This window comes from Schistocerca serialis, chromosome 4 (genome assembly GCF_023864345.2).
Source record: "Schistocerca serialis cubense isolate TAMUIC-IGC-003099 chromosome 4, iqSchSeri2.2, whole genome shotgun sequence".
NCBI lineage: Eukaryota > Metazoa > Arthropoda > Insecta > Orthoptera > Acrididae > Schistocerca > Schistocerca serialis.
Window position 1 is genome coordinate 204,061,005 of NC_064641.1, and position 15,994 is coordinate 204,076,998.

The 15,994-nt window shown below is 46.3% G+C and overlaps 1 protein-coding gene across 1 annotated transcript in view; it reads right to left on the minus strand.

Moving 5' to 3' along the window:
• LOC126474351 (dipeptidase 1-like) overlaps nucleotides 1-15,994 on the minus strand; it is a 145,385-nt gene that overhangs the window by 50,628 nt on the left and 78,763 nt on the right. Inside the window, exons 2-3 of the mRNA XM_050101817.1 lie at nucleotides 12,653-12,809; nucleotides 1,191-1,323 (exon numbers count right to left, since the gene is read on the minus strand). Of these exons, the coding sequence (XP_049957774.1) occupies nucleotides 1,191-1,323; nucleotides 12,653-12,809 (290 nt within the window). The remainder of the gene's footprint in view (nucleotides 1-1,190; nucleotides 1,324-12,652; nucleotides 12,810-15,994) is intronic.

Genomic DNA, 15,994 nt, shown 5'->3' on the forward strand with positions numbered 1-15,994 from the left:
AACTGGAACAGGAAAAGAGGGTGTGAGTTCTTTACATAAAGCACCATCCGCCAAATACCGTAAGGCGACTTGCGGAGAACACATGTAGATGTAGATGTGGATTTGCGCAGGACACAGCTACAGCCGTACGGTGACATTGGTACTGCAGAGAGAAACCACTGTATGAGAGAACTGCGGTGTTTGGCTTTAGAAGCCTGTATGTAGTCATCAAGTTTGGAAATAGTTTGGCGTGACCAGGAGTCCACCTGCAGCAACTACAGGTGTGGTGACAGTAAATCAGTGTGCAGAAGAGAAAAACCTGTTCAGGCGTAGGATCATACCCAAACTGCGCCTTCAAGTGTACAGTTATGCCCTGAAACTTTACAGTCTGGCAAAAAAGAATAACTGCGTAATCGCTACATCAGCAATTTGACGTTCAGTAACGGAAGTAACGAGCAAGAAATATGTTAATTGAAGCTGGAAGGGGAGAAAGGAAAGGAAAGCGAAGGGACTATTGATGTTAGCTGCGTTGGGACTTAAAGCAGAATGAGGGGCGACGAGCAAAAATTTGTGCCGGACTTGATTTTGAACTCAGCTTCTCCTGCTTACTACGCAGTTGCGTTAACAACTGCTCCACCCGGACACAGTTCTCATCGCAACTACCCGGACTTTTTCGGCACGCTTCCCGGCGGGCCCACATTCCCACTCAGCGCCACCTATGCGCCGTCCCTGTCCATATCGTCCACGATCGCTACTTTTCAGATCCCCACAGGACGTCAGACAGAATTGTCCATCCTAAGAAGGTGGACTAACTGTCCATCGGGGCGAATCAGTTTTATGGGTACCTAGTGTCCCTTCTTTTGGACACAGATACCACATACTCATATAATGAGTAACAAATACTTTTTAATGGCTATGTTCCTCGACAGATTTTGTAACGGCTATGTTTCATGGGAATTCCACACATACACTGTACAAAAATTTACTTGTTCCTTCACAGCGCTAACGTGCAGCAGAATTCTACAAATTCGCAGACTGAGTGGTACGTATTCGTGCTACATTGGCTGCAGTGGACAGTTCACATGTGACATAGAGAGCAAGGCGCTTCTTAGCTCCTAACACCCAATTTTAATCGGATTGCGGGCATCCAGTTACAGGTGTAAGACAAATTAAGCGACGCAGATGTGGTGATGAGTGCGAAGCCCACTCACCGTCGGCAGAGGTGACGAAGGTGAGGTGGCCCGGGTAGAGCGCTGTCATGCGGCGCACCAGGTCCACCTGCTCGAGCGCCAGCTGCACCGCGTCCAGGTGCTGCGCGCCGCACGGCACGTACGCCGACCAGAACTGCAACAGTAGCCGCCACCAAGCAAGCGTCAGCCGTCCAGTGGCGGTAAAGGAGCGCTTTCCTGCGTCTTACTGCCTTAATCACTGCGTCAGGTGTCATAATACTAGGTGAAATTGTAATTGTTAAATTTGCACCAGTGTGCTGAATACACGGTAAAATGATACACCTGACAATGGAAAAATAGTGCAACGATATTAAGACCACATAGTAACTTACACTAGACGACAAAAGTACATCGCAGGATCTGAAAGCATGTACAGGGTGTAACGGGTACAAGTGCAGGTGTTTCTGCTGGTGGCTCAGGACGGCCTACTGAACAATATTACGTAAGTATTTTCGCCCTCTGCAGGCTAGTGACTATATGTACTATGAGTCGTTTGTACACTCCTGGAAATTGAAATAAGAACACCGTGAATTCATTGTCCCAGGAAGGGGAAACTTTATTGACACATTCCTGGGGTCAGATACATCACATGATCACACTGACAGAACCACAGGCACATAGACACAGGCAACAGAGCATGCACAATGTCGGCACTAGTACAGTGTATATCCACCTTTCGCAGCAATGCATGCTGCTATTCTCCCATGGAGACGATCGTAGAGATGCTGGATGTAGTCCTGTGGAACGGCTTGCCATGCCATTTCCACCTGGCGCCTCAGTTGGACCAGCGTTCGTGCTGGACGTGCAGACCGCGTGATACGACGCTTCATCCAGTCCCAAACATGCTCAATGGGGGACAGATCCGGAGATCTTGCTGGCCAGGGTAGTTGACTTACACCTTCTAGAGCACGTTGGGTGGCACGGGATACATGCGGACGTGCATTGTCCTGTTGGAACAGCAAGTTCCCTTGCCGGTCTAGGAATGATAGAACGATGGGTTCGATGACGGTTTGGATGTACCGTGCACTATTCAGTGTCCCCTCGACGATCACCAGTGGTGTACGGACAGTGTAGGAGATCGCTCCCCACACCATGATGCCGGGTGTTGGCCCTGTGTGGCTCGGTCGTATGCAGTCCTGATTGTGGCGCTCACCTGCACGGCGCCAAACACGCATACGATCATCATTGGCACCAAGGCAGAAGCGACTCTCATCGCTGAAGACGACACGTCTCCATTCGTCCCTCCATTCACGCCTGTCGCGACACCACTGGAGGCGGGCTGCACGATGTTGGGGCGTGAGCGGAAGACGGCCTAACGGTGTGCGGGACCGTAGCCCAGCTTCATGGAGACGGTTGCGAATGGTCCTCGCCGATACCCCAGGAGCAACAGTGTCCCTAATTTGCTGGGAAGTGGCGGTGCGGTCCCCTACAGCACTGCGTAGGATCCTACGGTCTTGGCGTGCATCCGTGCGTCGCTGCGGTCCGGTCCCAGGTCGACGGGCACGTGCACCTTCCGCCGACCACTGGCGACAACATCGATGTACTGTGGAGACCTCATGCCCCACGTGTTGAGCAATTCGGCGGTACGTCCACCCGGCCTCCCGCATGCCCACTATACGCCCTCGCTCAAAGTCCGTCAACTGCACATACGGTTCACGTCCACGCTGTCGCGGCATGCTACCAGTGTTAAAGACTGCGATGGAGCTCCGTATGCCACGGCAAACTGGCTGACACTGACGGCGGCGGTGCACAAATGCTGCGCAGCTAGCGCCATTCGACGGCCAACACCGCGGTTCTTGGTGTGTCCGCTGTGCCGTGCGTGTAATCATTGCTTGTACAGCCCTCTCGCAGTGTCCGGAGCAAGTATGGTGGGTCTGACACACCGGTGTCAATGTGTTCTTTTTTCCATTTCCAGGAGTGTATTTAAGATGGGTAGTAGCTCCAAGTACATGCGGCAAGAGCAAATCATTAATGCTTATTTTCTCCTGGGCAGCAGGTCAGATGTTGAAGTGTGAATGCATGGACGCAAAATAGTAGTCTACCCTGACAGGGGTAGTCTATACTTAGCGGCGCAGTTTCGACTGCTCAGAAAACTTCGGGTAGTAAAATATCTGAAGTGTTTGCAGGTAGACCGAAGCAAAGAAAAAAAACAGTCATTGCGCTGATGTGTGTACATCTTAAGGTACCAAATACAAAAATAACAGCATTTATACCAGTTACATCCCTTATATGCTGCGCAGCACAATTAAAAGGCCAGTTTTTCGAAACCCCGCAATTATTTCCCATTGCGACGTATAAGTTTGAAATTCGGCTCAAAGGTACTTACAATCACCGTCTGTAATGGTGCAAAAGCCTGGTGCTGTGCGACGTCACCCTCGGGCTCGGAGACGTTTCAAACAGGAAGGTGTTGACATACGCGAAAAATAGGCCAGGGCTCAGAGTTTCATGTGAGGTGTTAGGTGGGTTAATGTCGTCACATTGGCGCCACATTTTACCACAACTGTACCCAACGACACCTCGAACGTGTCACACCACTGCAAGGGCGTTACAGCAACTGTTACCAATATTTCACCCCTCCTTTTGCTGCCTCTGCTAATGAGATTCGGGTCGAGACGCCCAGCATTGAACTCACACGGTTTTCGCACGTGTGGCTGAGATAAACATTTCAGACACACAGACGCTCAGAATCGACGCAAAAACGCATCACGGGTTGGCATAAATGGCGTCAATGTAGCCACCCCATCCCCTGAGGCTCTGATTTCCACACATCTTGAAAAATGACATTTCGCACTGCGATGAGCGACAGGGTGACTTTCTTGACACTGCTGACATCCTATGGACGCTTCAAAACTTCCCTAGAGACGTCGTGGGCCAGCAACCACACTGTAAATGATGACACCCCTATGAACTATAGTGTTGTGGTGTATAGTGTGGAACCACTAGCGACCATCCAAAACGTTTCGACGAAATTCTATTGCGATCGGGAACAGCAAAGGGCGCACATGCGTTTTCAGCGCACCTTCCACGTGATCAACTAGTTGTGCGACATTGACACACGCGTGAATAAAACTGAAAGTGTCCCTCGCCAAAACCGTCAGTGCCACCCGCCGACATTTGTTGAGCACATTAAAAATATACCTGCTCACAGAAAGCGTGTGACATAGTCTTCAGCACCTGCTAGTAAGAATGCACGACCGGAGAAGTGTACAGGGATTGCCTACCCGCATGTGTCCAAGATTCGCGTCACGAATTTTCTATGAACGTATCACCCACATCCTGTTGTTTGAAGCATCAAAGAGCCCAGGAGTTATGTCGCAGACCACCAAGCTTTTGCACTCTTACAAAAGAAGGTCGTAATCACCTTTGAGAGCAATTTCAAGCTTATTTATAATAATGGGAAATAATTATGGGGTTTCTAAAAAGTGATACTTTAATTGTGTTGCACAGAGTTTCTCTCTTACAACTCTCAGGCTCTGTGATGAGACTTTCCTGGTGAGTTTATTAATTTTTTTATTTCTTTTCCTTCGATTAACATGACATGTTACCTGAAACATCTGAGCTTCTATATATGGAGCTGTTGTACATACAAACACACTGTTCGCAAAGTTGAAAAACGAGCTAGGTAACTTACAAACTACCGCGTCGAGATCAATGAAATTGCGGAAAAATGTCGCTAGAGCTCTCTCAGTCATGTACATAAATTTGATAGTCACGTGGCGTGAGGTTAGCATCACCATAGTTCCTTGTGGGATTCGCCCAACTACACGAAATAAGTGAAGGAACAGGAAAAGTCAGTATGCTTCAATCAGCGAGCAGTTAATAAGCATTTTGGTGGTGTTTTTTCTTTATTAAAACATGGCCCGGTGGCAGTGTTAGATGACCTCATAACGGGAAGGCCCGACGGGAAACTGGAATAAGGACGAAGTGTGACCAGTGTCAAGCATGCCCATTCTGTAGTTGGCAGTGAGGGAGGAAGGGGGTTTTTCCGCTTCTCAGAATAATCACGTTTCTCGTTGCAACATGTCAATGGTTGTGAGTGGATACTGCGTCATCTAGGCGAACGGTAGCACCAAGTCGATGGTGGTGGCCAGAGAGTCTGTCACCCAGGTGAATGGCTTTCGAAAGCATGGAATGTGTCAAGGACAGAGGCCAGTGGGATCAGTACAATACTGTAGGGACTATAACTTGGGCTTCCAATGGACCTGTGTTAGTAATCGAAGGCACTATGACAGTTGTGGACTACGTGAACGCTACAGCAGACCATTTGCAGACCTTCGTTTTTGCTGTGTTGCCCAACGGTTCAAATGGTTCAAATGGCTCTGAGCACTATGGGACTTAACATCTATGGTCATCAGTCCCCTAGAACTTAGAACTACTTAAACCTCTAACCTAAGGACAGCACATAACACCCAGTCATCACGAGGCAGAGAAAATCCCTGACCCCGCCGGGAATCGAACCCGGGAACCCGGGCGTGGGTAGCGAGAACGCTACCTCACGACCACGAGCTGCGGACTGCCCAACGGTGACGGCGTTTACCATCAGGATAACAGTCTGTGAGGTATGGCCAGTATCATGCTACGATGGTTTGAAAAGCGTGAAAGTAAACTCATATTCATGTCGTGGCCACCGAATTCGACCGATGAATTACGGAAATTGTGCTGCTGTGGGTAGACATCCGATCTACTATCTCTAGATACTTTCCATGGGCTTGCTGAATCCACGCCACACAAATAAACTGATGTATAGCGTTCCAAAGGTGGACCAACGCTGTATTAGGCAGTCGGTCATAGTGTTTCAGCTCATCAACGTATCTGCCAAAGAAATCAGAGTTCTCCAGGTGCGTACCGTGCTCACACAGTAAGAAAAACACACTCCACACGATTTGTGGGTTGGGTTGTTTTGGGGGAGGAGACCAGACAACGGGGTCATCGGGCTTAAAGGATTAGGGAAGGATGGGGAAGGAAGTCGGCCGTGCCCTTTCAAAGAAACCTTATCGGCATGTGCCTGAAGCGATTTAGGGAGATCACGGAAAGCCGAATTCAGGATGGCCGGACGCTGGATTGAACCGTCGTCCTCCCGAATGCGAGTCCAGTGTGCTAATCACTGCGCCACCTCGCTCGGTCACAGTTTTTGTTCTTGCTTTCGTGACCCAGCTACAAAGTGAATAGTGTGCTGTGCTATGTACTTTGTGGCAAGTCTAGCTTCCTAACCAGACCAGCTGGTTGTGTTAGCACTGCTTTATCGGTAGCGTGTCGATAGGAGGCATGGTCGACAGCATATGCGGGAGCGCTGGCATTGCTCCAGGCCATGGTGAGACAGTGCACAACCAGAGTGTGGCAGTCACTTGCTCCGCTTCGAACGTGATACATCTCCTGGACGCTATTGAAGTCGCCTTGGCTGGGTAACTAGCGGTCAGCAGTCAGAGATGGACATAGAGAGCTGGGGCGATGACCAGAGTATGCACCTTGGCCAGCTAGTGAAGATCGGCAGTGACGTTGGTCTTTTGGGGTAAGCCGGCCGCTGTGACCGAGCGGTTCTAGACGCTTCAGTCTGGAACCGCGCGACCGCTACGGTTGTAGGTTCGAATCCTGCCTCGGGCATGGATGTGTCTTAGGTTAGTTATGTTTACGTAGTTCTAAGTTCTAGGGAACTGATGACCTCAGATGTTAAGTCCCATGGTGCTCAGAGCCATTTGCACCATTTTCTTGGGGTAACCAGCATGAGAGCTGCGTAGGTATGGTGCTGTAGGTCTTTGCTGCATGAGGAGGAATGAGCGAGTTCGGAGCAGAGTCAAGAGAAAGAGCATTGACCAGCTTGTGTACTATGGTTCGGTCAAGGGGACGTCATGAACAGTCAGCACAGGGTGTGGCCGCTGCGTGGAAACAGCAGCCTGGAGGAGCAGTTGGTGTCTTTTGCCAGCCGAAAGGACAGCGATTCCAATGGAGTTGGTGGAAGGGTCTCCTCATATCAAGAAGAGCACTATGTAAGTGCTGTAGCAGCTGATGATTGGACCCTGTTTGTTTAATGTTTGATATAGTGCACTCTGTTGTGTACATGTGGTGCAATGTGTGTGTTGGCTAGCTAACACAACTTCACATGCAAGTTAGAAGTCGTTGTGTGACAAAATGTGGTTGCTGATTGATGACAAATGGGAATTACTCATTTGTTGGCACAGCTTGTACTAAGAATTCCCAAGTTATTACCCTTGTGCACCAGCAATCTATTTGAACATGTGAATGTATGAGCATTATTGAGACATATGGGCAGGAAGTTTTGTAGAGAGTTGTGGGCAGCTTGTTGTGATAAGTGTCTACTGAAAGCAGCAGTAGTAATAGAACAATATATAGTTATGTACTATTTTAATGAGCCAAGCTAATTCTTAAACTTGTTGTGGCATCCTATGCCTAGTTGCAGAAGTTTTGCCCACTGTAATTACTCTTTACGGCCGAGGGCCATACATCGTAATTAATAATGTTGCCGCTCATACAATATGTACCCTAGGGCAAAGGTTGAATTTTAATTTTGATTATTGTATGAAAGATATTTCTCTTGTATTTAATGCTTGCACACTGATTAACGATCCTTACGAGCTATAAAGAGATATATTATTTTACAGTGATTGTATGATAATTCTAAGTTTGTTGCTGCAAACTGCTGAGATGAACCGTGTGAGTCCATGTATTGTGACAAATTCATTTTAACCGGGAAACATTTTTGATTATCTGACACCCTCTGCATCTCGCCTACAGATATTTGTCTGGGGGCGGCTGTTCTTCAGCACACGAGTGACTTAAGGACTGTTAGGGAAGCGAGCAATCATTAGCACCCCTCTTTTGTATGTATATGACATTTCTCTAACACAGTTTACGGCGTTCGGCTATGCGGATGACTGGGCAGTAGCTACCCAACACAAAACCTACGAAAGAACTCAAGAAATCCTAATGTTTGATCTAGACATTTTAAGCCAATATTTCCATGAATAGAGGCTACGTACTACCTCAGATAAACCAGGAAATGATAATTTTCATCTCCACAATAGAATGAGCCACAGAGTTCTTGATGCCTATTTTGAGCGAAACAAACTTAAAATAACATGCATCCAAAATACCTTGGGATCCCTTTAGAAAGAACACATTCGTTTAAGAAGCGCTTGACGCTCACATCTGCTAAGATCAAAGGCAGATATAACATTCTCCACAAAATTTATGACACTAGCCGGGTATCGCCGGTAGACACTCTTACAAACATAGGTCACCAACTTTTTCTCATATTTTCAGGAGGGAAATGCACACTTGCGAGGTACCAGCCCCAGAAATGGATCACTCGAAAGTCTGAGCTGTAATTCTGATAGTACATATTTATGACTTCCTGAAAGTACAGATTTTAAACATGGGCGCCTACCGGTTGTCAGTCGCTCTGCTACAGTGCCACCACTTGAAGACTGAGCTCTAAGTACTATTCAGGAGAGTAAAAAGTTTATCAAACACTGTTTAGACATTGGTAAGATATTTAGTTCACTACATCAAAGTGCGCGATTTCCAACCTGTTACTGATCCCGGAAATATTTTATTTTGAGCACTTTGATGTTACAGTTCTTAAATTCAGTGTAAATGAATGAAACGAATGGGTGTGTTCATTAAAGAAATAGCGTCGCGCTACATATTATCAACAATGCTGTAGTGCGCTATTTTCTTTGAATTTTAAAGCTGGTTCTGGTAAAGGAAAGTACATTTCCAGGAGATACGCTATTCTTCAACGTGAATGGCACGATAATAGGTGTTCAGTTGCATAGGTTTATTTATTTTGATTTTGAGGCGTATATATAGCTGCAGAATAAAAGTATCAGAATAGTGTCAAAACTAATAATGTACATATATGTGAGTGAGGTTGACATCTCACTTATTCATAGTTTTCACTATTTTTCGGTTGGAATAACATGAGTTCTGGAACAAGATGTCAAAACGAGTTGGTGGATATATCCACATCCCCCCTCCTCTTCCGTCGCCTTCAACATTCAGGGAATAGGAGAGCTCCGGTTGTCGCCTCGCTGTACAGTAGTTCGAGCTCGGGCATTAGGCTTCCTCAGTGGGGAGGAGAGAGTGACAACCTGCCGGTGCTCGCCAAAGTTTTGAGACTGTATTATCAGAATGTCATAACTGTGTACTATCAGAATTATGTCCCAGATTTTCGAGCGAAATCGATTGCTGGCGCTCATATCTAGCGCGCGTGCTGTATTCTCATTAAAACAAGATGTCAAGTTGGTAATGTTTCCTTGTTAGAGTATCAGCACTCTGATTGGTGTTCTCAGCAGCAGAGTACTGGGGGTTTGTCTCGCTTAATAGCCCATGTGTGAAAAAAAAAAAACGTTTGTACAACTTAACGAAGCAATGCACATTGTTAGTAGGTCAATACGATATACTCCTACATACTGGTTACCTGCCTTGACTCACATTCCACCTCCTGCTATCATATGAAAGAGTGCGCCACTCTGTGAATACCAGAAGACTGTTCATGATGCAAATTCCAATACTGAATGATAAACTCCCTGTGGAGAGAAAAAGAAAACATCAAGATGTCTCACTCTTATCGTAGTCATGATTCTTACGGGAAGTCCGCATGCTTAGCTGAATGCCGGCACGGTAGCTCAGCGTGTTCGATAAGAGACCTGGCTAGTATCTGTAACAAGAAACTGACTGAAAGGACCAACAACTAACATCAACGGATGCCTTGTGACGTCCGCTACGACCAAATACGACGAAGAATGACGAACAAGATGTAAAATAAAGGAAACGGTGACGTGTTTGCGGCGGCCCCGTGCCCGATGGAGATTTTCTCCGCTCTTGGACTGGGTGTTCTGTTGCCCTCATAATCCTTTCATCATCAGCGACGAGCAAGTCGTCCAGTGTGGCGTCACCTGAAATAAGACTTGCAACTCGGTGGCGGAAGTTCTCCGGATGGAGCTTTCCGGCCATCAGTGCCACACGATCATTCTAATTTGTTTTCTTTACTGGAAATGAATTTAGTGCCACCAATGAATGGATAGGCTGTTGGCACCAAAACTGTCTTCTTCCGAAATGACTGAAGCTGCCATATATCCAGGAGAGAGACCTCGGATTCGAGCAGCCTCGGGCAATTTGGACTACCCTGAACCGCATCCGAACGGCCCACGGAATATGTGCAGACACTGTCCACGAGGGGTGAAAAATCTTGTGATGTGGGGCGGTATGACAGACGGTTGTACATGTTGTAAGATCGTGTCCCGAAAGTATCTACATGGGTCTTTTCGAAGATTGCTTGTCTGTAACGAGTAGTGAGAAAATACATAAAACGCACTGGTATTCGCCTGTAGATGTCGCCATTTGTGTTACATTATGCTTTAGATCTGTGGTGAAATCGTGATATGTAGTAAATGCATAGTTGTTCTTGTGATTTAAAAACTCATAATGCATGTTATGTGATAATTAAAATATTTATTATTCTGTAGTCCAGATGTATTTTCGTTCTCGTTCTTTCTCATTCTTCGTTATACCTACTTAGAGAGCGTGTGTGAGCTTGTTATCTGCGTCTGAAAGCTTCATTTTCTTGTTCTCTCCCCAGACTCTCTTTATGGATTCGTTGTGTTTCTTCTTGCGTTCCTCTGTCCACTATTTTCCAGTGTGTGTTTCAGCTTTCTCTGCGAATATTTGCAACTAGGAATCCGAAGACTTTGGATTAACTGATGGTATCTCCTGTGGCTTTTATTTCTCGTAAGTCCTGATGAACTTCTTCTAACCAAGTACGTTGTAACTTTCTTGAATTTATTATATTAAGTAGATTTTTTCTGTTAAGCTAGTACCCATTCTGTAGGTGTTACCATCGATTTTCAAGCGTCTTCTATGTACTGTATCAGTGAACTTGTCTAATGCAGTGTATAGGTCCGTAGCTTTTCTTGAAATCCATATGATATTTGTAATAATGGGACCATAAAATTTTCTTATAGTTATTCGGCCTCTCCATGCAATTTGAACTTTTGAATGGCCCTCTGAGGATGTTTATGATGCATATAGTGCTCCAGGTAAGGCAACTGTCTTGTAATGCCAAATTTTCGCGTTACGAGATATCACTCGCTACGAGACATCACTCGTATGTTGTAGTAATTTCGTGTTATTCTCTACGCTTTCTGGAGTTTGGTGGCTATTTCTAAATGTAGTCGATATGGTACTGTGATTTCTCCGACATATTCAAAAGAAGACACATGTAAATTTCTTCCATATTTCTTTTATAGTGGAGATCTTCTAATTCTTTTCACGTAAATTTTCAGTCAAGTGAGTCTTCTCATTTGATATGAAAATGCGCGCACTATCTCGACATGCTTCCCAACCGACCCACATCCCCGCCTAGCGCCACATATACACTTACTGTCCATGTCCTCCAGGCCCACTAATTTAGATTCCCGCTGGAGGTCGAACGTAAATGTGCATCCGTAATGAAGATTGTGAATTCATAGTCCATCGAGATGAATCAATTGTATGAATGCCCGGTGTCTGTTCTTTCGGAGATGTCATATAAGTGCTAGGCACTTGTCTATAAGAAATGGTTCAAATTGCTCTGAGCACTATGGGACTCAACGGCTGAGGTCATCAGTCCCCTAGAACTTAGAACTACATGAACCTAACTAACCTAAGGACATCACACACATCCATGCCCGAGGCAGAATTCGAACCTGCGACCGTAGCGGTCGCGCGGTTTCAGACTGTAGTGCCTAGAACCGCTCGGCTACACAGGCCGGCACTTGTCTTTTAGTTTCTGTCCAGAGGTCCCGATGTCTTAAACTCGACTTCTTTCCCTCATTGTCTGATGAGTTCCTCTAATACAGTGTTAAACAGAAGCCGGGAGAGGTCATCCCCTTATCGAACGCATGTACATACTGCAAAAGCATCAGACATATCACCGAGAAACTTAACCTGTGATGCTGTGTCTGTGAGTTACTGGCATATTAGTTCTTTAAACTTCCTGTTTACCGTGAGCTATTATAAAGTGTCTAAAACGGTTCGCCTGTCGACAGAGTTGTACGTCTTCTTGAGATCCACAAGGGTGATGTATGTGTTGGTACTTTGACGTGTCCTTAATATGGACTTCAAACAGCAAATCTGCTCAGCACTCGACCTGTTTTTCCTAATTCTGCTTATTGCTAACCATCATTTTGTGTTTAATAAATTAATTGTTAAATTGGGACCCGCGCCTGCCCAGCCCCTGGCCAGAGCCCCAATCCACCTGCCCTGCGCCACAATAGAGACGAAGACGTCTTGTCTGAATGCCGTCCCGAGTGGTACTTTTAACGAAACTCGCATCTTGCTGCAGAACCCGGTATTAGTGGACCTAGTGACGCGCGGCCCGCGGCTGTTGTTTCAGCGCACTGGCAGAGGCGTGCGGCGGTGAGCGGTAGGCAGCCCGCGGTACTGACCTGTGCGCCGACGAGCCCGCGCCGCAGCCGGGGCAGGTCGGTGTGCGACCAGGCGCTGCTGGCCCACGGCTCGACGCGGCGCAGGTCCTCCGTCAGGTTGACGGCCGACAGCCGGCCGCGGCAGTAGAGGCGCACGTTCCACGCCAGGTCGTTGTGCCTGCACACGCGAGGAAGTAGATACTCAGACGGGCTGAGCTGCAGCATGTGTTAATACGCTACACAAAACAGCAGGCAGCGGCAGCAGGCGGCGCTGCTGTTACAGCAACAGCCGAGAATCCCACAAACGAAATATAAAAAAAAAAAAAACCATTGCCTCAATCGTATTAATGGATAACATATAACTGAATATTTATTTCTAAATCCGCAGCAGTGGCCAGTAATTCCCGGTTAATACGCAATATGGTTCTGAGCGTAAAGCTCCATCGTCAGTTGGCATCAAATAGTTATGGAAACTAACAATGAGGAGACAAAAGTCGCAACTCGTCATGGCATGGACTCAAGTAGTTCAAATGGCTCTAACAAGGGAACCTCCCCATCGCACCCCCCTCATATTTAGTTATAAGTTGGCACAGTTGATAGGCCTTGATGAACTGAACACAGATCAATTGAGAAAACAGGAAGAAGTTGTGTGGAACTGTGAAAAAATAAGCAAAATATACAAACTGAGTAGTCCATGGGCCACATAAGCAACATCATGGACGAAGTGTGCTTAGAAGCGCCGTGGTCCCGTAGTAGCGTGAGCAGCTGCTGAGTAAAAGATCCTTGGTTCAAGTCTTCTCTCGACTGAAAATTTTACTTTCTTTATTTTTGCATAGTTATTATCTGTCCGTTCGTTCATTGACATCTCTGTTCGCTGTAATAAGTTTAGTGTCTGTGTTTTGCGACCGCACTGCAAAACCGTGCGATTAGTAGACGAAAGGACGTGCCTCTCCAATGGGAACAGAAAACATTTGATCGTAAGGTCATAGGTCAACCGATTCCTCCACAGGAGAACACATCTGATATATTCTATACGACACTGGTGACGGCATGTGCGTCACATGACAGTAATATGTTGTCGACCCACCTAACTTGTACACTTGGCGAATGGGTAAAAAGATTCTTCTACCTTGCCCGATTTAGGTTTTCTTGTGGATGTGGTAATCACTCCCAAAAAAGTGATGAAAACATAAGAGTTTGTCACATAAACTGAAAATAAAAAAATTAAAATTTACGGTTGATGGAAGATTTGAACCTAGGACCTTTCGTTCCGCAGCTGCTCACGTTACCACGAGACCACAGCGCTCCTGCGTTCCAACCGTCCTTATTGTTGCATATCTTACCTTGAACTACTCAGTTTGTATATTTTGCTTATTTTTTCACAGTTCTACGCAACTTCTTCCTGTTTTCTCAATTGATCTGTGTTCAGTTTTTCAAGGCCTATCCACTGTGCCAACTTATAACTAAATCTGAGGGGGGTGCGATGGGGAGGTTCCCTTGTAAGTACTATGGGACTTCTGAGATCATCAGTCCCCTAGACTTAGAACTACATAAACCTGACTAACCTAACGACATCACACACATCCATGCCCGAGGCAGGATTCGAATCTGCGACAGCACCGGTCGCTCGGTTCCAGACTGTAGCGCCTAGAACCACACGGCCACTCCGGCCGGATAAGTCCACGAATGGCTGCGTATGGCTTCCAAGTAGCCGAACATAATAATTTCCAGTCAATGACCGGTTCTGTGGTACCAGAGGACGCAGTCCATCCCATGTAAACGCAGTCCATACTATTGTGGAGGCACCACCTGCTTGCACAGTGCCCTGTTCACAACTTTAGTTTGCTGGTCTGCGCCACACTCGAGCCCTACCATCAGCTCTTACCAACAGAATTTGAAACTCATCTAACCACTGTTTTCCAGTAATGTAGGGTCCAGCAGATATGGTCACGAGCCCAGGACCGGTGCTGCAGACGATGTCACTCTGTTAGCAGACACTCGCGTCGGTTGTCTGCAGCCATGGCCCATTACGCCAAATTTTACCGCAATATCTCAACGGATACGTTCGTCCTACGTCCCACGTTGATTTCAGCGGTTATTTCGCGCAGTTTTGCCTGTCTGTTAGGATTGACACTTTTACGCAAACGCCACTGCTTTCAGTCGTTAAGACCGCCAGCCACTGCGATGCCAGTGGTGAGAGGTAATCACTGAAATTTGGTTTTATCGGCACACTCTTCACACTGTTGATCTAGGAATACTGAATGCCCTAACCATTTACAAAATGAGTCTTCCCATTCGTCTAGCTCCAAGTGCCATTACGCCTTCAAAAGCCATTTCACGTGAATCATCTGAGTACAAATGACAGCTCCGCAAATACACTACCCTTTGAGACGTCGTGTACGCGATACCACCGAAACCTTTATATGTGTGTACCAATATCCCATTACTTGTCACCTCGGTGTAAACGTCTGATGCACCTGCCAGTCAGTCATGGCGTTTACACCCACGTAAAACAAACGCATAGAAACACACGACCAGCAAACACGTCGCCTGCCTGCCCGACCGTCACACATATACGTTTCCATAATGATTTAGTGGCAACTGAAGATGAAGCTTTGATCTTCAAAACCAGTCGTATAACAAACAAAAATTAGTGGCAACTGAAGTGTATTTTTTTTAAATTCCGGATGTTCGCCTGATTAAAAATTTTTGTCTGTATAAGTGTCTTATTACATAGTGATCTCATTTTATCGCATGGCATATTGTCTATGTCGACGTAAAAGTGGGAAAAAACTATAATAATGTGTTTAATTTATGGTCTCTATTCGTGTAAATTTCTGTTCTGAATGAGTGCAACGTATGATGAAAAAACTTAATTCTAACTTCGTTTGAAGAAAAAAGAGATGATGTAGCCAGAAGGATAACGTGTAAGTGAAGCGGAATGCGCTAATTTTGTAAACTTTCATCCGTTTTATACGAAATAGTGAAATGGCTAGGAAAGGGAAAGGTCTGGTGGGAAACTGGTGACTTGTAGCGCCACGGGGCACCGTGGAAATGCAGTGGTGAAGGTTGAAAATACGTATTTACCGCTTCCCACGAATGATTTCCTTAACCGTTTCTTCTTCTTCTTCTTTTTGTTCACATTGTTCGTCATTCTTTGCCGACTTTGGTTTGGGCGTACATCAGATGACACGCCTTGAAGTTCATCGTTCAATACTTCCCTCGATTTCTTTTATTACAGAAGTCTGCGGGCCCTCTGACCTTACACACAGAGCTAGCGCGCCTGCGTTTCGGCCGTGCGGACAAGGTCCCCGACCCATGCAAATTTCCAGCTTATCGCCCGGTGCAGTGCAACGTCCCTCG